Source organism: Grammomys surdaster, unplaced genomic scaffold (genome assembly GCF_004785775.1).
Source record: "Grammomys surdaster isolate TR1022 unplaced genomic scaffold, NIH_TR_1.0 99, whole genome shotgun sequence".
NCBI lineage: Eukaryota > Metazoa > Chordata > Mammalia > Rodentia > Muridae > Grammomys > Grammomys surdaster.
This window is the reverse complement of record NW_021604578.1, coordinates 4974350-5000623: the sequence shown is the minus strand read 5'-3', so window position 1 is coordinate 5000623 and position 26274 is coordinate 4974350. Positions and strand designations below refer to the sequence as shown.

General features: G+C 37.4%; 1 protein-coding gene across 1 annotated transcript in view; it reads right to left on the bottom strand.

The window, feature by feature from the left end:
- Ndufs4 (NADH:ubiquinone oxidoreductase subunit S4) overlaps positions 1-26274 on the bottom strand; it is a 101041-nt gene that overhangs the window by 21781 nt on the left and 52986 nt on the right. Inside the window, exon 3 of the mRNA XM_028784400.1 lies at positions 9299-9471. Within this exon, the coding sequence (XP_028640233.1) occupies positions 9299-9471 (173 nt within the window). The remainder of the gene's footprint in view (positions 1-9298; positions 9472-26274) is intronic.

Genomic DNA, 26274 nt, shown 5'->3' with positions numbered 1-26274 from the left:
TGAATACAACCAGATAGATATGGGAGGCATATACCTGTAATTTCAGCACTCTGGTGTGGAGGCAGGAGGATTGAAAATTTGAAGCCATTCCTCACTACACAGAGAACTTAATGTCAGTCTGCACTACATACCACTCAATCTTGAGAAGAAGAAAAAAGGAAGAAATATTCTGAGTAAACTGGACATCAGCAAGATCTGAAATATAAAAAGAACACTGGAAGGAGCTCTCATTGATCTGAAGTCTCCCAAACTGCTAATGAAGTTCCGGTCGTCACTGTGGTGCTTTTCTGGGATTCCTTTATGATCCCCATAATTTTATACATTCCTGTAATAAATTCCCCTTGTAAGAAAAGAAAAATCTTATATTGGCTGGCTATATTACTACCAAAAACAAATGATAATTCTGTATTGATGCTCCTTTTCAAAGTGCAAATAATCTCTCAGTTGGCAGTTAAATAAACTATCCTCAGAAGTGCCAATATAAATATGAATGACCAAGTGATCTGATGTTTCCACAAGCACAATGGCTTAGTTCAGAATAAGAATAGTTAAAGAAAAAAAGGGGGGAACCCTCAGAAGCCAAGAGAAGAACTCCATTTCCTGTAAAGATGACAGATTTTTCATTATTTTAGTTTTAAAGAGAAATACGTGTGAGTCACATGGTAAAAAGTGTTACAAGTGATCATTCTCTCAGCTTGGTATGTTAGCTTCCTTCTCCATCCATAGTTTATAGTTCTTTCTAGGCTATATTGTTACCTGATCTGAATCTTTTTGTCTTTTTTTAAGTTCCAACACACCCTTTAGCATGTTACCAGATTTATCTCCCTATTACTTATGTCCAAAACTCAGTGCCAGTTCAAACACCTCAGTCTCTCCTGTCTCCTCACCATTTAAGTTCTTGTGTAGCATCATCAGAACTCCTTTTCAGACTTCTTCTGAATTATCGCCTTAGACGTAACCAACTAATCAAATCAGACTTGTTTCTATAAACACACAACCTGGACAAAGCTTCCTATCAGTTCGACTGTTCCTTCTCCGTGAACGCTTTCGTAGTGTCTGTCCACGTGGAAGCCCACCCCACCATCTCTCACTGCCCACTTTGAGTAGCGACCTTTTCCATAAACTCTTAGACCCTATCCTCTTCAGCTGTATGTCTGCCCATCTTTATATTTCTACTTTTACTTTTATACTCTATTTCCTGAATTCTCAACTGGTGAGGTTCCAAGTTAGTAATGATAAAGAAGCTGTTTCTAAGAAATTTACCTGATTAACAAATACATATATAGCAATTAGAAACTCTTAGCAAAATAGAGAAAAATGGATGAGAGAGGCCGAAAGCAGAAATAACTAGAAAGAATCCTTCCACACCAAAGGAACTATACTGGAAAACAGTTCATAATTTTTCCACTAAGAATTCTGTAGTTCGGACACAACATGGAGAAATCAAGCAGAATAGTATAGCTGTCAACACAAGAAATCTGAAGATAAAAGTTTAGGGCTGTCGGGGAAGCAGTTGTGAAGGGTGGAATCCATGGAGAAGTGAACTTCTACACTGTCCGTGAGGTAGGAAGGCTGGAAAAGACTGAGCAGAGTTTTCAGCAGCTAGCTACTTTAGGCTAGAACAAGTCGGGACTTGCTAAGCACCTTGTGCTCTCCACTGGAGTGTCAGAAAGACTATGCCTTTTAACCAGAAACACCAAATTTCAGGACTAAGTCATACCACAACTAAGCAAGGAAAACAACAAATCAGTCCTGTACAAGTTCCAGGTGATCTAGGAGTTCTGTGACTGTCTACCAGAACAAAACTCTACACAGTTGCTACCCTTAGTTCAAGAGCAGTAAGGATCAGAGAATTAATATATTATTACTGATATTCCACAATATAAGTAGATTTGATTATAAATCAATGACTAATGTTTAAAGGGTTACATAGCATATCAGGAAGTCATCATTCATTAAAAGATCTACATGAGATTCTTCATTTCAGAACTATATGTAAAAACTCCAACTGAAAACCCCCAAGGTGTTGCTTTGGTAGTAAAACAGATGAATCTTCTAAATCCAATGTTGTACAAAAACACCAGTCACAGAACACACAAAGACAAAGAATTCATTCTCTCTCTCTCTCTCTCTCTCTCTCTCTCTCTCTCTCTCTCTCTCTCATTAAGATTTATTATGTTCCTCTTTCTCCACACCCTCGCCAGCATCTACTATCACCTGAGTTTTTAATCTTAGCCATTCTGACTGGTGTGAGATGGAATCTCAGGGTTGTTTTGATTTGCATTTCCCTGATGACTAAGGATACTGAACATTTCTTTAGGTGCTTCTCAGCCATTCGAGTTTCCTCAGTTGAAAATTCCTTGTTAAGCTCTATATCCCATTTTTTAATAGGGTTATTTGGTTGTCTGGAGTCTAATTTCTTGAGTTCGTTGTATATATTGGATATTAGTCCTCTATCGGATGTGGGATTGGTAAAGATCTTTTTCCAATCTGTTGGTTGCCGTTTTGTCCTATTGACAGTGTCCTTTGCCTTACAGAAGCTTTGCAATTTTATGAGGTCCCATTTGTCAATTCTTGATCTTAGAGCATATGCCATTGGTGTTCTGTTCAGGAACTTTTCCCCTGTGCCCAAATATTCAAGGTTCTTCCCCACCTTCTCTTCTATTAGTTTCAGTGTATCCAGTTTTATGTGAAGGTCCTTTATCCACTTAGACTTGAGCTTTGTACAAGGAGATAAGAATGGATCGATTTGCATTCTTCTACATATTGTCCTCCAGTTGAACCAGCACCATTTGTTGAAAATGCTGTCCTTGTTCCACTGGACAGTTTTAGCTCCTTTGTCAAAGATCAAGTGACCATAGGTGTGTGGGTTCATTTCTGGGTCTTCAATTCTATTCCATTGATCTTCCTGCCTGTCTCTGTACCAATACCATGCAGTTTTTATCACTATTGCTCTGTAGCACAGCTTGAGGTCAGGGATGGTGATTCCTCCTGAAGATCTTTTATTGTTGAGAATAGTTTTTGCTATCCTGGGTTTTTTGTTATTCCAAATGAATTTGAGAATTTCCTAACTCTGTTAAGAATTGAGTTGGGATTTTAATGGGGATTGCATTGAATCTGTAGATTGCTTTTGGCAAGATGGCCATTTTTATTATATTAATCCTGCCAATCCATGAGCATGGGAGATCTTTCCATCTTCTGAGATCTTCTTCTATTTCTTTCTTCAGAGACTTGAAGTTCTTGTCATACAGGTCTTTCACTTGCTTGGTTAGATTCACACCAAGGTATTTTATATTATTTGTGACTATTGTGAAGGGTGTCATTTCCCTGATTTCTTTTTCAGTCTGTTTATCTTTCATGTAGAGGAAGGCTACTGATTTGTTTGAGTTGATTTTATAACCAGCCACTTTGCTGAAGTTGTTTATCAGGTTTAGGAGTTCTCTGGTGGAAGTTTTGGGGTCACTTAAGTATACTATCATATTATCTGCAAATAGTGATATTTTGACTTCTTCCTTTCCTATTTGTATCTCTTTGACTTCTTTTTGTTGTCTAATTGCTCTGGCTAGGACTTCCAGTACTATATTGAATAGGTAGGGGGAGAGTGGGCAGCCTTGTCTAGTCCCTGATCTTAGTGGGATTGCTTCAAGTTTCTTTTCATTTAGTTTGATGTTGGCTACTGGTTTGCTTTTACTATGTTTAGGTATGGGCCTTGAATTCCTGCATAGGTGGGAGAAGAGATCCTTGGTCTCATGAAGGCTGGACGCCCCAGTGGGTGGGAATTTGAGGGTGGGGAGGTGGGAGTGGGGGGGTAGGTAAGGGCACATCCGCATAGAAGCAGGAGGAAGGGTGAGGGGATGGGGGTTCCTGGGAGGGGGGGTAAGGGGATAACATATGAAATGTAAATAAAACATCCAATAAAAAACAAACAAAAAAGATTTATTATGTATACAGCTTTCTGCCTGCATATATGCCTGCAGGCCAGAAGAGGGCACTAGATTTCATTATAGATGGTTATGAGCTACCAAGTGGTTGCTGGGAACTGCACTCAGGACTTCTGGAAGAGCAGACAGTGCTCTTCGCCTCTGAGTCATCTCTTCACCCCCCAAAGAATACTCTTTAATAAAAGAAGAAAATAGGCGAAACATTTTTTAAGATATTGGACATGTTGTTTCTCAATGTGGTTATATAATAAATAGATTTCATCATTGTAGAGAGCCGCGGTGAGCGGTGACAGTATTCACCATTACAAGATGGCGCTGGCATCCGCTGCTCTCCCAAGTTTACAGGTGAACTGTGCATGTGCAAGTGGTGAACGCACGCCAAGTCGGGACCCATCCCGGGGCATAATATGCGCGCCTGAGCAAGCAGTCAATCAGAAATGAACAGGCCGCTCCAGGGTGTATATAAGCAGTGCCTTTTCGGGGCCGGGGTCTTCCTCTTCACATCGCAATAAACGCTTGCTGCAGAAGGATCCTGGTGTCCGCGTGCGTTCTTGCTGGTGAGACGATTGCACGGGTCACAATCATAATTTAACTATGGTATTTCTTTTTTTAAAAGTTTAAAGAGCTATTTTTGTTCACATTTAGAATTTTAACATAAATATATAGAAATTAAGTTGTCACAAATGTCTAGAAAACTCCTGACTTTAAATAGAGTTATTACTCCATAAAGATATCTGCAAAACCTTCTTGCACTGAGAATTCTTATTAAATGACCTCTGACAAGCAAAGAATGATAAGGGTGGTTTGAATGAGAAATATTCCCATAGACTCATAAATTTGAACCTGTGGTCACCAGCTGGAGGCACTGTCTGGGAAGACTATGGAGACTTCAGGAGGTAGAGCCTTCCTGGAGGAAGCAGGATGCTGGGGCAGGTTTGGAGGGCTTATGGTCTCATTCAACCCTGTGTTAACAGGATCAGCTTCCTCTCTGAGGATGAATATGTCAGTAGCAAGCTTCCTGATCCTGCAACTTATGCCAATGAATTTGAACAAAAGGTATATGAAATCACATATATGCCCTGAAAAGAAATATGCCATGAAAAGAAATATGCACTGAAAAGAAATATGCACTGAGCCAAATATACACTGAAAAGAAAAATCTACAAGGATACATTCAGTATTAACTGAGTTCTTTTCTGTGGAGATAGGAGAGTGTGCGTCCAATAATGGATAGAGGGCAGGAGAGGAACCAACCGCTGGTCATTTCATGTGTCCAGATTACTCCCATCTACAAATACAAACACTTGCTCTCTTGTTCATAAAATCAATAAGAGGAAGGAGGCAATAACTTACTGAAGAGTTTACAAAACCGAGCCAAGGGATTCAAACACATTTTAAAGGTGACTTTGTAATAAAGTCAAAAAGTGCTAGAGGAAAGGATGGCACAGACAATTTACTCCTGAAAAGCCAAAAGACCTAACTACAAACTTAAGAATCATATTCACATTAATTGGTTATTATGGCTTAAGGATCAAGAATACTATGTGGATAATTAGACAATGAGAGAATTAGCAATATCAAAATTCATGAATACACCTGCTTAAATTAAATGGCCTTCCATGTCCATTTGACACAAAACAAACTACTTGCTGCTTCTAGAAATGAAGTGATAGACTGATATTCTCTAATAAGATGGCTCAGTAGGTTAAGGGTACTTACTGCCAAACTTGATAACCTGAGCAAACATACATATACAAGCACACACAATAAATAAAGAAGAAATACCAACTAGGTGTACTACTAAATGACAAGGAATAGTTCATCCTGGTCCCTACTGTGATACCCTATTGGATTAAGGAGATTTATACTGAATAAATCTTGGGCCAAACTTGTAAAGATTTTTGTATCTTATAATATTTTCCAAGTTTACATAAAGCTAAACCTTTTACCTTTGAGTTCTAACATTTAAAAGATTTGGGTAATTAAAAGAGCATAAGAAGCTTGCACTTCAGATACAAAATGTCAATATAGTATTTAAAAATATGAATTTTAAAATCTTAAAAACAAAGATCAAGGCACACGTTAGAAAGTGGCCTTTCAAATTTTTTTTTAAAAAAATAGTACAAACAGCTAACAATGATATTTATTCACTATATTTAAAACCAAAACTATGTTCATTAGCCACAAAGCCAACTTCCCTAGCAAGACCTCATATCTGCCTCCACTAAAACATGCAAAACTACTAGGGACCAAGCTTCTGTCACAGTGCTGCCACAGTGACTGCAGAACTAAGTGCCTTTTCTGTTAGCATGGCCCTACTCTAGGGATCTTGGTCTTTTCTATTTGTGTATTAAAGACAAGTCAGAAAAGAACCTCTAAACATACAGAAAGTTTCTCCTTCTAAGTACAGGTCATGCTTCTTGTGCTTCTAACTATAATACTTCCTCACCACCGAGGCCAGGTCTCTGTTCTATCCTCCTTGTTATTCCATCTATATCGTAGGTATAAGCTGCCAGGGAAAATCATCAAGCCTAGATCACCCATGTCAGGAAATGTTGGGTCTTTGAACAAAGATATATGTTAGGTGTATGATCTACAGTCATTTCTCTTTCAATATACTAAAGTATGGTCTGTAAGGACTAAAAGTGTATTGAACAAATACTTTCTCCTTGTTAAATAAAGTCATCCTCTCATTAAAAAGAAAACTAGAAGCTGAAGATGTGGATGACACAGAGAATATTTGCCTAGATTTAAAAATATTTTAAATATTTTTCTTATATTCTACATGCTAATATTAGATATATCATGATTAAAATAAAATATAGGTAGACTGAGAACCCAAATTAAGGTGAAGCCATTCATTTATTTGAGATGTAAAATTTTAAGATTTATTTTTATTATTTTAAATTGTGTGTGAGTGTGTGCGTATGTATGTATGTGTGTGTGTGTAATTATGTACACATGAATGCAGGTTCCTGAAAAAGCCAGAGGTCTCAGATTGCCCTGGAGCTGGAGTTAAAGATAGTGTGATCCATCTAGTGTAATTGCTGGGAATCAAACTTAGGTCTTTGTAAAGAGTTCTTAACCACTGAGCCAACTCTCTTACTCAAGATGTCTATTTTGTAAATGATAAACTTTTAAGTAAATGTACAAACTGCACCAATTCCAATTCCAGCAATTCCAATAAGGTTGAAACTATGCCACAAAAGGAGCCAGAATTCAGTGTATTTAAGCAATAATTTTATGTACTATCTTTTTCTGGTATTAAGAAGTTAAACACTGAAAAAAACATTGATTCTGATATCAAGAAATGGGACAGTTCCTGTGTTAGAAAAAAATTATTTACCCATAGCCTTTTCATACTATATTTTTCAAGTTTGTGGTTATTTCTTAATACTATAACAAAAAGAAGTAATTTTTTAAATATTTAAGATGTAAAACAACTTTAGACAAAATAACCATAGAAAACTCTTGTTTTGAAAATGTTTTACTTTGAACAAGTCGTATTTTGAAAAAAGTTTTACCTCCAATATGTAATTTTCAGCCCACAGATTAAGTGGTCAGTATTCCAGAATGTCTGATGTCTCTAAAAGCAATGCTATGATGATGACTGGGTGAATATTTGTGCAAGCATAGCAAAGTGAAATTTATTGACTAAACCCATGGGTAAGATTTAAGACACACTACACAAAACATGGTATCATCGAGAAAATAAAATAGCAGCAACCAGATTTCCCTGGCCTGTGCATGCCCTTCTGCCCTGAAGTAGGCTGTAACAGAATTCTCTGACCTTCCTCTGAAGTCATTAAGAAATGCTCATTCAAGAGGTGACCATCAGATACCTAGAGAAAAGGAAAGTATCCCTGAAGTCACTGGGTACAGATAGGAATTTAAACAAAGAAGCCTGGCTGGTGAGCATTCCCTAACATCTTACCATTTGATCACTGCCCTTTGTCTAGGCAGACCTTTACACAGTTGTGTATATCATCAAATCTAAGCAGAACATGCAAGACCGTTTCCTTGGGTCTTTATTTGAAGGCTGTTTCATATAAAGTATACAGTATAAAGTATAAAGTATACATGTACTTGTATGTTTAGTCTATTGTTAATCTAGCTATTGCTGCCTCAGCCATTACTGTTGTGATGGTATGAATATGTATGTGTGTCTGTGTATAAGCTTCACAACAGTCAACCTTTCCTTCCCCTTTCCCTCCCTCACTCCAACTCCTTTTCCCCCTTTCTTATAGTGACTCATTGTTTAATTCAAGCTGGCCTCAAACTCTTTATCTTGTTGACCCCACCTTCAAAATACAGAGATTATGTTATTGGCCACCATATTGACTAGCCTAATATTCTTATCTAAAGTGTTTTCCCCAGAAACAAGCTAGAATATACAAGGTATTAATACTGTAACAAGGATCTGTAACTGAATATTCCTGGAAATTCATTAATATATAAATCCCAGGTATAGATGAACATACGAAAAACCATATAACTCAAAACAATGATCATAACATTTTAACCACTATGTATGAACAAAAATTTTTCTTTTAAATTTCTTAGGTCTCTGGAAATATATGATTTACAAAAGACTCAATATATTACATGAAACATAAAATTTAAGAAATCAAAACTCCCAGAAACTATGTTTTATATACTTTCCAATAGAATTCTATTGAAATTTCAAAATAGAAGCCTATCTAGCAAAAAGTCTCCTAGATACAGAAAAAATAAAAAAACAGTATCATCTAAAATTTATTCTACTGTTATAAAAATTAACTTATAATTTATTATTCATAACCTTAATCACAAGATCTCAGGAAATTATAAGTTTTCCTCAAATTAACTAATTTCTGATTTTAGTTACCCAGGAGTATATTGTTTTAAGACATGGTCGTGCTGTAAGATGGCAGAAGGGAAGAGAGGGACACTGAGGCCTGGCTGGTCAGTACAGCCAGTTCTAAGCTGGCCAGAACTACACAGGGAGAGCTTGTTTCAAAAAACTAAAAACCACACTGAAACAAAAACAAGGTAGTGCCAATAAATTACTGATATCACTCCCAGAGTATTTCTGATCAATAGTCATAGTTAGAATCCCATATTTCGAAGCTTATCTTAACATATCCAGAATAGAACTTCTATAAGTTTATTGTTTCAAGTCGCATACATATGTTCATATCTATAAATACATAAAAGAATATATAAATTACATGTTTTCAGTTGTAGTGAAACCTAGCTGCACTAAAAAGAATTTTCACAAGCATATTAGCTATAAGAAAAAATCATGTTTTCTTTAAAGAAAGAAAAAAATCAACATTTTCAATAGAAACTCTGAAAACAATATGCAAAGCACTCACGTTGATGCCCAGCCCATCAAAGGATTTTCCCATCTCTCTCTGGTATCAAATTCCATCTTCCATTTCTTTGTGTTGTTTACTCCAGACTGCATATTATTGCGAGCAGGAACAAAGATCCTGACCTTCCTGGTTTTGATGTGCTCTTCTGGAACACCAGTTAAAGTAGTGATGTCCTGAAGAAAAACAAGAAAAGGTATTTGAATATCTACATATCAGCTGATGCTCTTCTCTTGCTTTCTAGCTCCACATGCTTGTTTTCTGGTTGTTTATAAACTGGGATAATCTTTCTGGCTCACTTTACTAATCTGCTGATATTTTACTGTATAAATTTCTATTGTGCTATCTGTAAATACTAAATTTGAGAACTGGTGTTGGAGTACAGTGAAAAAGGAGCCATGAGCATTCCCTCTCTCCTTTGCACAGATGGAAACTAAGCCCTTGTGCATTCCAAGCAAGTGCTCAACCACTGCTATTCCTTTCCTTTCTCTTCTGGATAGAATCTCTTGTATCCAATTGTTAAAGATAACCCTAACCTTCTACTTCTTCCACCTCTTGGGCCAGTATGCTAAGAGTCTGTAGTCAATATGTTCTTCCTTTGTGAGCAGGGATAGCTGATATTACAGAAGCACAGAAGGCCCATTTAGGGAAAGTTGTTGCCTCCCAGTCCCGTCCCCCCCACCCCACCCCCAAAAAGAATCTGCCTCTAGCTGGAGATTTGGCGCTGCCTCTCCTTTAAGAGTTAATCTCACAGACTAGCAGATCACCTGACTAAGGTACCATCCCTCGGGAAATCAGATTCACCTTAAGTCATACTAAAGTGACAGAAGGAATAATTAGTGCTTATTAGAGAAAGTACTTCTCCATCTCAGAAGTCCTACTTGCTAGTGTAGTCCCAATGAGGAGCCACCACAAGGTTCAGAGTAAGAACTCAGGAAGGTCTAACTTTACCTTATTCTCTTCTTTCTTCAGATGCTTGCCAGAGCCTAGCTTTGCTTTCTTTGGTGATTTTTTAATTAAATAATAATAACAACAACTATTATTATCATTGTTGTTTTGTTGATATTATTATTATCATTTTATTTTGTTTTTTTTGAGACAGGGTTCTCTGTGTAACCCTGGCTATCCTCAAACTCACAAAGTTCCTCTTGCCTTTGCCTCTCTGAGTGCTGGGATCGAAGGCATGTGAAGGTACTCTGGAATTTTTTTTGAGTCTTTTTTAAAGCTCCCACCCTGAGCCAAGTGGCTGCTTATCCATCCATCATGTGGCTGATCTCCAAGCTGCCTTAACTCAAATGTCATGCCCTCTTCTCTTCTCTGTATCCCTCCTCAGGGCAACTGTAGCTTTGCTGCCCTGGGGTTTCCCTTTTAAACTCAAACTTAAACTGTCCCTGAGATTCCCTACTTAACGGTGATCCCAATATCTCTGTTAATATTTGATAATTTTTAATTGCCAGGTTTGACTTACAATAAGACCTTAACTTTTATTTATTTATTTATTTATTTATTTATTTATTTATTTTCGAGACAGTGTTTGCTTAGAATTTACAAGGCCTGTGTTAAATCTCTGCATGGCACCATGGCACAACACACACCTTTTTTTTTTTTTTTTTTTTTTTTGGTGGTGCTAGGAATTGAACTTAGGGTTTCACACATACTAGGCAAGTACTCTATTACTAATGTGTATTTCCAGCCTAGTGTTACATTGCAAGGAGCGACTTTCTAAAGCACAATCCTCTTTGGGAGGTCCTCAGTGTTTATTTCTTCCTTTGGAACAGCCATTTAGTTTATTATTGAATATTCTCTAATATTTTCATATTACTGGGCTAATATATTTCTAAAAATATTTATAATTATGTGTCTATGTGTGTGTGTGTCTGTATGTGAGTGTAGGTGAAGAATTCAGAAGAGGAAGTCAGATCTCCTGGAGCTGGAATTACCAGAAGGTGTGAACCCCATATTATGCTAGGAAGTTAACTCAGGTCCTCTAGAAGAACAGTTCTCATTTTTAACTGCTGAGGCATCTTTCAAGCCCCTAGATTAAGATCATATTTCCTTGTTATAGTTGCAGCAATGCATAAAGACTCATTATAAGCACGCTATAACATTAATGGGCGGGCATCTTCTCCAAATCCCACATCAACCCCTCTACTCTGTGCCAAGTTTCTAATGAATGAAACTATGCTATGTGGCTTTTGTTCAACTGTATTAAAGGAAACATTCAATTAATTTGTTACCTCCAGAAAGTGAGATTATAGGAAATATATTTCTATACTTTTACACTGTGATGAATAAATGGCAAAATAAAACTTATTATCTGAACTCATAACTATTGATGTTTCATGTCTCCTCAAATTCTCACACTTAGTGACACATGCCCCAATTTAAAGCTGATATTCAAGCAAGGAGTTTCTGAATACTGAAGCCCTTGTGAGTTGCCCAGAGACTCACTGTTTTTGCCTGCAGAAGATGTAGGTTCCTGCAACCCAGGTGAGCTTCTACAAGACAGACAATAAAACAACTTGACAGCTTCAGACACCTGATGGTCACAAGAGCTCAAAAATTCCAAGTCCCTGAAGATGACTCTCCTCTTAGACAAACTTATTTCTCCCACTTGTAAAATGCACTGACACTGTTATCATTCCACACAAACAGCGTCAGCTAGTGACAAGATCCTGTTCTCTAATGCACATTGGAATGGGCTAATGCTCCCACTCCAAGAGCCCAATCAAACCCTGTAACTCCTGGAAAGATCCGTGAGCCCTACTATGTTGAGTATCTTCGATGATTTCCTTTCTCAATTCATGCTGAGCTACCTGTCACTTATCTTTTGTAAACAAGCAAATACCTGTAAATTAAACTGCTGAATTAATGGAATTCTCTATGTATTTTTACTTTTGTACTAAAACACTGATCACCTGTGATCTTTCTAAAACACTCCTTTTATAAAAGAAATGACTGAAAGATGTCAATATTGTCTTTTACTACTTTCTTTTTAGCTCAAACTATTTTAGATTCAGAAAATTAAGTCATGTAAGATATAAGGAGCCATCATCAAGTTAGTACCAAAGAACTTCAACTCACTAGTTAAGAATATCTTTAAGTCCTAGTAAGTCACAGTAATACACAATCAATACACAGATTTGCTGTATTTTAAAACTTCTTTCTTTTAAACAGTTGGGTTAAAATGAAACTTCTATTATTAAAGAATAATTATCCTAATAATGTAAAATGATACAATATTAGCTTCCCATATAAAAACTGATTCGGTTATCATCTGTCCCTACTTTTCTTGTGTGAATTCAACTTTCTTTCTTTTTAACAAAGGAAGTGAGGAACAAGCAATGGGAAGTTGGTGTCAAAATGCAGAAAAACCTCCCAGCAAGCTTCTTGCAACCACCCAGGATTTAGAGTCTTGCTGGCCACTCTCTTTTCAATACCAGAATTTCACACATTTCAATGACTATTATGACTTCAAAGAATCAAATTTTCATCATTGTCCGTCATCTGCCCGGCTGATTTGTATAAAGGAGTTCTCCAGCATGCACTCCAAACAAAAGCCTCCTTCCTTCTGTGGCTATATATCAAGTTTAAAAGTTCTGTTTGTGACACTGTGTCTTTGGTAAATTAGGGTGGCACTGAAGAAGTGCAGCTGCTCTGCAGGACCTACTTTGGCAGCATTTCACTTAAATAAAAACTGAATAATTAGCTTCTGCCTTTATTAAACCACAAAATTGCCACTGGCCTTAGTAATTATTTCCGGTTGCCCCACCCACTTACCCTTATCAGTTAGTTCACACTTACTATAAAGAGAAATAATTAAATACGTTTACGTTTCTGGATGAAGTTTTACTAGAAATCTTGCTGCATCCAAAGAAGTCAAAACATTTACCAGGCTCTTCAGTAATTAGTTCACTAACAGCACTACCAGGGGTTGAAGTTAGAAATTTAATAGTCACCATTAGAAGATTAAGTGACAATACTTCCAGAGACTTGCCCTACTGCCGAATATTAAAGACCAATTATGTTTAAGTTTATAGTAGAGCTAAAACTGACCTAAAATTTGATGACTGTTTTACAATCTTAAAGACTTCAAATCATGATTTTCTTTTTTAATTTACTTATTTTTATTTCATGTGCATTGGTGTTTTGCCTGCATGCATGTGTGTGTGAGGGTGTCAGAGCTCCTGGAACTGGAGTTACAGACAGTGGTGATCTACCATGTGATTGCTGGAAATTGAACTCAGGCCCTCTGGAAGTACTCTTTAATAGCCAGTGCTATTAACACTGAGCCATCTCTCCAGCCTCCTCAAGTCATGACTTTCAATCATAAAAGCTTAAACAAAATTTAGATTTGCAATAATAACTTCCTTTTATAATACTTGTCTGTAATTTCAACACTAGCGAGGAAGAGGCAAGAAGATTGTGAATTCTGGATCAGCTTGAGAGATATAGCAAGAAAACATCAAAAAAAGAATGTTAAACAGACAGATCAAAATGCTTCTTTTAAGAAACCAACAGAAACTTAGACCAAAAGAAACCCAAACAAAAACAAAAAAACAAACAAAACAAACAAACAAACAAACAAAAAACCCCACCTCATTACAGGTTTAGTAAGCAATTACAAAATATTTGAGTTTACAGGACACAAAATCCCACCTAGTTACTTACTATGGAAGAATTTTTAAAAAAATCAGTGGTCAAAGGAATTCAGCTATAATCACAAATGTTCAAGTAAATGTGAGTGGTGAAAGTAAATGCAGTTCTTGTTTGCTTGCTGCTCGACCAATAAACTGTGAGGAAATTAAAGCAGGTCAGTAAGTCCTGCATGTGACACTTTGTCATTTCCATGTTGGGCACCGTTGTCACAGCACCAAAGTTATAGCTGTATACTAAGTGTAGGAAGACATCATACAAACATTACTATAGATTACACACACACACACACACACACACACGCATGCACGCACGCACGCACGCACGCACGCACGCACGCACGCACGCGCAAACAAACAAAACAAGAACTAGTGAACTTTCCAAACTAAAAATATATTTGTTATTCTTTGGTTCTTCAGAGAGGGAAAAGCAATTGCTATAGCAACAGGTATGTCCAAATTGGTTTGAATCCTAACTTTCAACAACGGGCAAATTTCTTCTGTTGCATATCCATAAATCAACTTATAAGCTAAAGATTTGATAAGGTATACATAGTGCTCAACTTTAATAAGAACAGAAGCTGCTACTCAGCACCAATGTGTTAGACAGTGGACACAATGCTCTAGTGTAGACGTGAACTCTATTCTCAAGAAAACTACTGGATATTTTTAAGAAGAACTACTGGATATTTTTAAGAAGAGCAGGATGAACAAATAATAAAGCTAGTGTCAAGATACAGAACAATATCTAGTCTTCCTTAAAAATTATGAGTTAATAATTCTTTACTGAGTCAGCAGTTTTGCTTCAAGTCTAGAAAATCTAAATAACTAGCCCTTCTCTTTGTAAGGGTTGGATACTCTATACAGCTGTTGGGGCCAATCAGTCATCCTGTCTTTCTTTAAATTGACTGGACCTGAAACAGGTATAAATAAAAAATTCATATTCATATTCTCTCTCTCTCTCTCTCTCTCTCTCTCTCTCTCTCTCTCTCTCTCTCTCTCACACACACACACACACACACACACACACACACACACAAAACTTGGAAAAAAATGAATATAATGTCTTAAATTACATGTGGAAACGCCATCCATGAAAATGAAGGAATAATGCATTTCAGTTCAAAGATACGTCTATGCAAAGTTAACTATAATAAAGGCATCAAAGGATAGATGATAAAACTCTACTCCTAAGTGTAAGAAATCTACACTCTATGTCAGACAAAGGGTAAGGACAACAAAATAATACTCCAGATAAGCTACTGGTTAAGAGTAAGGAACTGTAAGTCTGAAAAATCCGGAGGAACCCAACTCTTACATTTATGATCTGAAGAGTGCTGACAAATGAGTCACTTCAGCTCTGTGTTAGTTTTCCCCTTTAAGACATGCACAACAGAACTCATCCTCACTGTTAGAAGGATTAAGTCAGAACAAGTAACGCACGATAACCACCAGAGAGGCCAAAGAAAAGAAAGAGATGTTTAAAAAGATTATTTTGTTAGATTTAGGTGTATGAATGTTTTGTCTGAACATACGTATGCTCACAGTGTATGTGTGGGGGGGAGGGTCCCCGCCTGGGGAGGGCAGAAGACGGCATGAGATCCCTTAGAACTGGAGTTATAAATAGCTGTGAACCACCATGTGGGCACTGGAGATCAAATCCAGATTTTCTACAAGAGCAATGAGTGCTCCCTAAAAGAAAGAGCCTATTTGATTTTAAAGATAGAAAGGTGTCAGAAAATTTCAGACCAAGGAGAGAGGCAGAAGATTATTCTTTCAGGATACTCATTCTTGAAAAATACTAGTAGCTGGGTCTTTAACCTTGGCTCTTGGGAGGCTGAGGCAGGTGAATCTGAGTTAAAAGACTAGCCTGGTCTATTGAATTAGTTCTAGAATAGCAAAAGTTAGTGAGACTCAGTCAACAAACAAAACCAATAAATAAATAAACTACCAAAACATAAACATTAAATAGAAATTTTAAACAATATATCAATATGCATTAATGCCCTACCAAGTACTTTCCTACTTGCACTACCTGCCATTAAGTACCCATATGCTTACCTATTTTACTAATAAAGTTATGGGCTGAATACTTCCAACTAACATAGCATCATTTTCCCACACAGATACTCAGTCTTCATATTTTTTTGTTTTAATGACCTCATAACAATTAATTAAGTTAATGTGGCACAATTCCTTGCAGTAATGAAGGCTGTTTATGCTTTTTACATATGTTGTACTATAATGAAAATGTCAGTAACAAAATTATTTTTCGTCCAAGATCTATTTTTAATTAGTGTTTCTCTGTGTGTCTGAGCAAATGAGCATGGGTACCCTCAGAGTCCAGAGGCATGAGAGAGATTCCTGAGAAACAGAGTTACATGTGGTTTGTAAGCCACCCCACATGGGTACTAGGACTTGAACTTAGGACTTCTTTAAGAGCAGTAAGTGCTCTTAACAACGGCTGAGCGATCTCTGTAGACCCACCAGTAACTTAATTCTTTTTGTTTGTTTATTTGCTTTTTGGAGACAGGGTTTCTCTGTGTAGCCCTAGCTGTCCTGGAACTCACTCTGTAGACCAGGCTGGCCTTGAACTCAAAGAACCAGCTCCCTCTGCCTCTTGAATGCTGGGATTAAAAGTGCACCCCACCACCAACTGGCAGTAATTTAATTCTTTAAGGTTAACCATGAAGATACAGTTAACTGTGACAAAGGTGATCAAAATTTCTACAGTTTCTGACATATTATCTATTTACTTTGCAAATAGGAGGTAAAATTCCATACTGCTAATCAGCACTGTAACAGCAGATCGTTTTCCATTGCTACTTTCCCCACTGAGATAGAGTCTCACTATGTAACCCTGGGAGCCTGAAACTCACTTGTAGTCTAGGCTGGCCTCAAAATTAGAGGTCTTCTGCCTCTGCTTCCCAGTACAGGGATTAAAGGCATGTGCCAACCATCCCTGACTATCTTTTATCCACTTAAGGCAGAAAAGAGATATAAATCAGTTAGCTTGACTTTAGTGCATGTTCTTCAATTCAAACTACAAGGAGAAAAGGAGATTGATTTTGTTTGTTGATTTAAGATTTTGTCTTGCTTTCTATAACCCAATTAATGGTAAGCTCATGCTTCACTTCCTGAGTGCAGACATAACAAGTGTGCCCCACATGACCAGCTATAAGTTTAATTTTTGATATATCCAGAACAAACAATTAGTGAAAGAGGCAGGGAGAGCTCACTGAGTTGCAGGCCAGCCAGGACCACATACTGAGATCTTATCACAATCAAACAAATTCCAACTGAACACTGCTTTGTAAGAGCTACTATAAGGAGAAACAAGAATACAAAGAAAAGACTCGGTAAAGACTAAGCTGCTCAAACTCTAATTCTGGAGCATTATACATATGTACAATAACATCATTACTGATGGAATCTCAAACACTTTCAGTTTTTACTTTGTGGTGTTACATAGTATAACGTCGTGGCTCAAAGCTGGAAGTAATAGTACTGTAAGAAGTCACTCCCTAACCTTCTCCTGTTTCCCAGGGAAAACTCTGACCTACCTCATATAAGACCCAAGACTCACACTGTAGACATCCTGTTCTAGGCCAACCCAGAGTCTCTGAAGAATCGCAACAAACAGATGCTGTTAACTCCCAGCTGAAGAGCATTAGTTAGATCTTCACCTTTTCGTTCAATCACACATCTACACACCTGCCCATTTATGAACCTAAGAGGAAACCTCTCTGCTTTCCCCCAGTTCTTGGTTATTTCTGAAACCTCTTGTGTCACATAAAATTTTGGCTAAATAATTTGTGGTGTTTTTCTCTTGTCCATCTGTCTTGTTACTGGATGTCAGCCATGAACACTTTGATGAATCAAGATGTTGCCTTTCTTCCTCTACAGTAGTAGATAATTAGACATGGCACCACAAATTAAGTCTACCAACAAGTTATTTTATAACAAAATGCTGCAATATAAAAATAAGCTTTCCAACCACGTAAGCCAGGAAAATCTATTGGAAGATTCAGATATACTTGAAAAAAAAAATTTGTTTCCTATTAACTTAGGGACAGTAAAGTTGTTTAAAAATTTCATGCTTTCTGGGTATGGTGGCCCACAGACATCCCTTTAATACCAGCATTCAGGAGCACACAAGATCTCTGCAAGTTTGAAGGCAGCCTGGTCTACAGAGTGAGACCCTACCTCAAAAAACAAAACAAAACAACCAAACAAACAAAAATCACACCTAACAAATCATTGAAAATTAGTATGACTGGTTTTTCCTTATTTTTTTGTTTTCTGGGTTCCCTCCCCACCCCCCGGCCCACTCCCCACTCTCACTGGTGGGGGTGAGAGTCCCAGACACCCTGGAACTGGCTATGCAGATCAAGCTGGCCTCAAACTCAGAGAGTTTGCTGCTGCCTTCTGAAGTGATGGGGGTAAAGACATGGACCATTATGCCTAGCTTTTCTTTTCAAAAAAAGATTTATTTTTACTTTATTTGTGCTTTTGCCTGCACATATGTATGTGCATCCTGTGCATGTCTGGTACCTGTGGACGTCAGCTTGTCAGACCCTTAGGAGTTCCAGGCAGTTGTAAACTACCATGTAGGTACTGACAACCAAACCTGGGTCCTCTACAAGAGCAACAAGTGATCGTAAGTGCTGAACCAATTCTCTAGCCCCATAAATGTGATTTTAATAATTCTAAAATGTAAATTTAATAATGATAAAACTTTTAATAGCTAAAATGTCATATTTCTTCGCTTAATTTCAATGTTCCTGAAAGTCAATCTACTATCCTACGATACCTTGTATTTTAAGAACTATAATAATTTTTTAAAAAGGCTATAAGAGCCTTAGAATTATATAACAACATTATAGTTTTAAAATAATCTGTTATTTCTAAATCTAACAGTACCTTTTTGTTCCCTGGTAATAAGAGGCAGGCATACACATAATATATACTAAGAGGTATGAAAACAGAAACCATGGCAGTAGAAAATTACATATGAAATAAATACTGAATAAGTTTATCAGACAAAATGAGAATGCATAAACTTTTTAAAAAGTTGAGTGATGTTTTGAACAATCAGCTATAAAATCAGAAAAGAAAGCTTGAAATAAAAGGAAGGAACTTAGTTCATCAAAGATTAAAATTTTTTTATTTGATAAAAACATTTACTAGGCAGACTGGATACCAGTAGTCCAAACTACTTGGGGAGTTAAAGGCACGAAGATCCCATAAGCCTATGAGTTCACAGTGCAACCTAGTGGTACCTCATATTCTCTCCCCCCACACACACAGACAGGATTGGGGGTAGGGAGATAGCTCAGTTGGTTAAATGCTTGCCATGCAGTCATTAAAGCTCAAGTATGACCCCTAGAACATATATAAAACAAGCTGGATATGGTGACCCACTTACAGTTTAGAGCTGGGAAGGCAGAGACAGGTAGATTCCTGGGGTTCATTGGCCACTAGCTTAAGCAACTAATAAAACAAAGGTCAGTGAGGGACACATCCATTCCAAAAAACTGTGGGTGTAGAAGATACCCGAGGAATGGCATCTGAAGTTTTCTAGCTTCCACATATGTATGAACAGGTACAAATGCAGTGTGTATACCTAGCACACACAAACATACACGAGACATGGTATACAAGTGGAAATACATATGAGGAAGTCACTTTTAAGAATCTAGACTGCATCTCTACACAGAATTACTCTCTGCTGTCAGAATTCATATTTAGTTCATTCTCATATTTAGCTAACTGCACCTATATTATTATTATTATTATTATTATTATTATTATTGTAGGGGATCATGAGGTAATATACACTGTGTCTACATGCAGATACACCCACACCTTCAATACTGTATTATGACCAGAAAGTATGCTGACACATTCTTTTCATAATTTGCTGATACAGGAAAATACATTTTCTTTCAGGATAGTAATTTGATTTCCACCCATTGTTTCTTGCATAAACTACCAACAAAATACATCCTCTACAATTTAGGTGGTTTTTTGGGGGGGGTCTTTGTTTTTCTTCTTCTTTTTTAAAATGTAAAGAATAAAAAGATGTTTGCAAAATCATCAGTCTAAAGTCTGGCTAGAATTTTATGATTTCCTTTCCTTTAGTGATAGCAGAGGCCTTTAGTAAGAAAAAAATGCAATTTAGTAAGAGAGAAAGAAAAATCATGCAAAAAGTTTTAATGTAACTTTTATGTAACACAGAGCTTTAGTGAGGACATGAAGACCCAGTGACAACAGCAGCGGGTTTGCAGACTGTGTGACCACAAAGTGATGTCACAGAGTAAGAGCATATGATGTGGTAATCAGCTGTTCCTTCAGATTCTTCTCCCCAACCTTTCATCTCTGGAAATAAGTATACACTGTACTCTAAGCACACAGCACAGGAAGACAGTGCTCACATAAAAGTCCTACGATTTGCACCAGGCCAAGGTTAAATCCTCTCTATGCTTTGCAACCTACTCTAAGAGTCATAGGCAGGGAAGGAAAATTAGAGGGACTTCTCTGCTTCTGCTATTTTCATAAAACAATCAATACACTTGTCATATTTGGGAGCTGAATGAATTTAACTCATTAAAATTTTTACCTTTATTGTCTTTTCAAGGTATGCAGGTATATTCTTTTAATAATCTGCTGATACAAGATAATACTTTTCCTTTGAGGATAGTAATCTGATTACTGTGCTGGCTGGTTTTATGTCAACTTGACACAAGCTAGAGGCATCAGAGGAGAGAGCCTCCATTGAGAAAATATTTCTCTAAGACGGGCTATATGCAAGACTGTAGGGCATTTTCTTAGTAGACCCACCCTTGGGGTGGTCGTCCTGGGTTCTATAAAAAAGCAAGTCATTGAAAGCAAGCCAGTAAGCAGCACCCCTCCATGGCCACTGCATCAGCTCTTGTCTCCAGGATTCTGCTGTTGAGTTCCTGTCCTTACTGCTTTTTGATGATGAACCATTACATGGCATGGTGAGTGAAATAAAGCCTTTCCTCCTCGAGTTGCTTTTGGTCATGGTATTTCATCATCGTGCTAGGAACCCTTACTTAGACAATTCTCAGCGTTGTTTCTTCTATATCGAACAAACAAAATCCTATTGTATGGGACCTCGTGATCCCATCATTAGGAGGAACTGGCAGAGAAAGGTAATAGACATAAGCACAACTGAATCTTGGCAAAGCATGTGACTCAATCACTGAGCTCTGAGTCTGGCAGAGAAAGGAAGCATACATAAATCTGTATCTGTAATATGTCACATAGGCAGTTAACATCATCAGCAAACTGCTAAAAGTGTTTCAGAAGTGAAGACTCACTAACAAGGCCATGCTGTAGAAGAAGCATCAGTGTGGATGGAGCAATGGAATTCTGTTGCAGCTTTCCTGCAGTCACAGGGATCAGACTTCTGCTCCTGCCAGTTACAATTACTATTGTCCAATACCGGACAATTCGTGATTCCTGAACAGAGAAAAAGTCAAGTTATGGTCCTACAACGCTTTATGCTTGAAGGCATATTGACTGTAGGCGTGCGAGGTGATGGACACCTAAGGCAGGGTACAGTTGTCTCCCTGAGCAAAAGGTAAGGAACTTTGGAGCTGAAGGGGCAAGTGACAGTTGAAAGGCAGTGCTCTGAAGAGATAAAGAAATGTGGAAGCTTCAGACTCTGAATAAGAGCAGAGAGCAAAACAGGATGGATGCTGTGTGGTTCTCAAAGCCAGGTAGGGATACTCTATTGGACTCTTGGCATTCAACTGGCAACATGAATAGTTAAAGCTCAGAAGTAGGGCAACTCTAGCCCACCTATAAACACTCAGGATCAGTCAATCTGTTGCTTTCACAAGGTAACAGTTAAAACTGATGTTAGCAACTGTTATCAAGTACATCTGCTAGTAGCTGGCTGCTGGAATAAAATTCAATATTCTTTCTACAAAAGAAGACAAGAGCTAGACTCTCCAAAACTGAACATTCAGAATATCAATCACATACCCAAAAATCACTAAGCAGACATATAAATAGAAAAATCTGGTCTATAAGCAATTACAACATAATTCATAGAAATAGACTCAAAGATACCCATACTGAAATTAGCTGACAAAAGGTTTTATGTAGTTGCTACAGTATGTTTAAAGATTTAAAGAAAAATGAACAAAATGAGTGAACAGGTGGATGATTTCAGTCAGGTATTTAAAGCTTTGGAAAAGAATCAAATAGAAGTTGCACTGAAAATATTTAAAATTATACTATTCTAGATTAACAAAAAGTTTATCACTAAAGAAAAGGCCATTAAAATAAATGATAAAGCCGGGCGGTGGTGGCGCACGCCTTTAATCCCAGCACTTGGGAGGCAGAGGCAGGCGGATTTCTGAGTTCGAGGCCAGCCTGGTCTACAGAGTGAGTTCCAGGACAGCCCGGACTATAAAGAGAAACCCTGTCTCAAAAAAAAAACAAAACAAAACAAAAAAACAAAAAAAAAAACAAAAAAAAAAAAATAAATGATAAGACAACAGAAACTAAACACACTGAACTATCTGATAGGAAAATACTGAGGGACCAAACAAACAATCAAACATGCAATATAATATGAGTTTAAGAGTTATATAGAAAAGAGGCTGGAGAGATGGCTCAGTGGTTAAGAAGACTGGCTGTTCCTCCAGAGAGCCCAGGTTCAATTCCCCAAATCCATATGGAGGCTTATAACTTTATGTAACTGTAATTTCATGGATCTTGGATATCCTCTTCTGGCTTCCGTAAATACAATGCACGCATGTGGTACCCAGAGAGACAAGAAGAGAAACAAAACAAAAACCCAAACACATAAGAAGAAAAACCTGAAAGAAGAAATGTAAAAAACTAGAAGATTTCTAAATACAAAAAATATCAACTTAAAGATCCACAAACCCCAAGTAAAATCATGGTTAAAATGACACATCAGAACAGCTTAAGTTTAACGATTTAGGACTCTGATCTTCATTGCAGTCTTACGACGGCTATGCACATTGCATGTAATGGGAACAATGACAAAGGACTGAACTGAAATTGTTCCTCTAAGGTGAAGAACTGAACGTCACAGGCCACCTGTGATATTCAAACAGAGCTCTGGAAGATTAGGTAAGAAAAGTAATGAAAATGCACACACACACACACACACACACACACACACACACACACAGGATTATCTGTTACCAGATTACACAATGTACTATGTAGAAAACCTCCCAAGATTACTACTAAGAAATCCTGGTTACAGCTAATAAGCAAATTCAGCAAACTGGATGAGTACAAAATCAACACACACACATGCACAAAATCAGCTGTGTTTTATACACTAACAATGAACAATCTGTACAGAAAGTTACATAACAACCCATCATAATGTCTTAATGAATAAAATGCAGACAATTTTTTAACAAAAAAATGCAAAAGTTTTGCATACTCAAAATGACAAACATTTTTTAAAGAAATTAAACATATAAGTGTAAATATCTTATAGGAATAGACTGGAAATCTTAACACTATCAAAATGATATTCCTACCCAAAGCAATCACAGACTCACTGCAACCCTACCAAAACCTCATGATAGCTACCCATGGTGATACATTAACTTTAATTTCAGCACGTGGAAGGCAGAAGCAAGCAGATCTCTGTGAGGCTAGCCTGGGCTACATAGCAGGTTCCAGGCCACCAAGGACTACATAGAGTAGTCCTCATCTCAAAATAAAAAACAAAATTTCAATGACATTTTCACAAAAATAGAAAAATCATCTCAAACCATACACATAATTTTTGTTTGAAAACAATTTTAAAAATAACAAAAATGGAGGGTTCACTGTAGATTTTTAAATTTACTGTAACATTATGGCAGTTAAAACAGTGTGAAGCTGCAAGGCAGACATAAAGAGAAATGAAACGGGGAGCCCAGAAATAGAGCTTTGGATCCAGAGACAAGAGCCCTGTTACCATGGTATACAGTAGCATAGCCACAGTGGAAAACAATTAGTATTTCCAAAGTTAAACATAAAATAATCACATGATCCGGTAATTGTTTTTGGAGTATCTACCAACTAAAGTAACTCTTACAGTCATCTAAACATATCTGTTCACAGTAGCATTATTTACAAGAGCCAAAACTTAAAAATAACTCACTTGTCTGTCAACAAAAGCATGTGACATAACTTGCATAATGGACTATTACACAGCCTTTAAAAAGAATGAAATTCCGACACATGCCACAACATGGATGAACCTTGAAAACATGTTAAACGCAGTGAGTGACAAAAGGCAGTCTTCTATGATTCTGCTTATGAAGCTTATCAAACGGACAAATTCATTAATAAGCAGAACAGATTATGAGAGCTAAGAAAGGGCGTAAAGAGTTACTGGTTAATGAACACAGCTTCTGTCAGAACAAGAGGAAGGAAGCCATCCCTGAGACGGAAGTTGAGAACAATGTCACAATACTGGATGTACCTGATGACACTGAAGGGTACACTTGAAAACTTGTGTGTTGTGAATTTTATGAAAGCAAATTGATAGCCTTAAAGTAATAAATAAAGATCTTACATCTAGAATCCCATAAGTTATGAAGAGACTAGTAGGGGCTAAGGGTCTGTATCTTCTTTAAAATTCCACATTGAAGACCAAAGCCCAAATGTGATGATACTGAACTGGGACTTTTGCTCAGATCATGACAATAGGGCATCAGAAAGGCTGCATTCCTTTATTTTAACTAAGAATATGGCTAGAAGACAACCTCTAATAAACCAAGAAGAAAACCCTCAATAGAACCCAAACTTGCTGGCACCCTGATCTTTTTTTTTGGGGGGGGGTATTTTATTTATTTACACTGTGAGATAACAAATTTCTGTTATTCAAACCACCTGGTCTATGATACATTGTTGCAGCAGACAAGCTAATTTAAGTCTTTTCTATTAACATTTTTTATTTTGTATGTCTGACTATGCACGAATGCATGGGTATGAACATGTCACAGTATATGTGTGGAGATCAGAGGACCACTTGCATGGGTTAGTTCTCTCCTTTGACAAAGTAAGTCCTGGGGATCAAGCTCATCAGTATTGGTGACAGGAACCTTTACCTACTGAACTATCTTGCTGGTGCCACATAATGTGTTTTAGTATAGGGGTGGGAAGCTGCAGATAATCAGGAACTGAGAGAAGCTGTCTCAGTATATCTACACTAAGATAAGCACTAAACACAGTTCTTCAGATTGAAAGAAAAGGGTAGAAGAAACAGAATTCAAGTGATTAGGAATGATAAAAATTGGTAATTTTATGAGTAAATATAAGTGTTTTCTTTGCATGTGTGTGAACATGCACACGTATAGTTATACATAGATATAAGTAAGTGCACATGCATGTACATGCAGTATGTGTATGGAGAATAACCGGATTGTTCCTCAGAAGCCATCCAACTTGTTGAGATGATGTCTCTTGAGACCTAAGGCTCCTCAATTTGGTATGCCAGCTGTCCTCAAGGATCCTCTGAGTGGGGACCACACACATGTGCCACCCTGCCAGCTTTTCCACATGTATCTTAGGCATCAGACTCGAGTCCTAATGCTAGCAAGCAAACACTGTATGAGCTCAACTATTTACCCCAGGCCTTCTTTTCTTCTGGGTTAATTTCTTTAAAATTTCAAGTCTTCTTGAAAGTAAAAACAATACTGTGGGGTTTCTAGCATGTAAATGTAAAGTGTATACCAACATAACACAGGACTATAGTGATGCATGAAGTGCAATTTAAGATTCCCACCTCCTATGTGTGTTACTATTCTTGTTGCTGTGACACAAAATCTCACTACCACAACTTAAAGAAGTAGCATTCATTCTGGCTGGCAGTTTAGGGGCGCTAGGATCCATCATTTCAGGAGAGACTGATGTAGAGACACACTACGTCTACAGAGAGAGTGTGCGGAAGTCACACTGTGTCACAGAGAGAGTGCAAAAGGAGACACGTGCTGCTCCAAGGCTCACTATAGAACTTCTCACCACCTGACACACAGAGTGCTCTGTCCACGTGATTCTACATCCTGTAGATTGACAGAGTTACTGTAGACAACATGGAGACAAAGCCCATCACTGTGAATCATAACATTCCAATCCTGACCCCTGAACTTCCATGTCCATCTCATAATACAAGATTCATTTAGTCATCTCCAAAAGTTCCCCAAAGTTTTATAGTTGCAAACTTGCTCAAAAATAAGTGCAGATCCAATTCTGAGACATACTATATATATATATATACACATACATATATATATGGAGAGAGGGAGG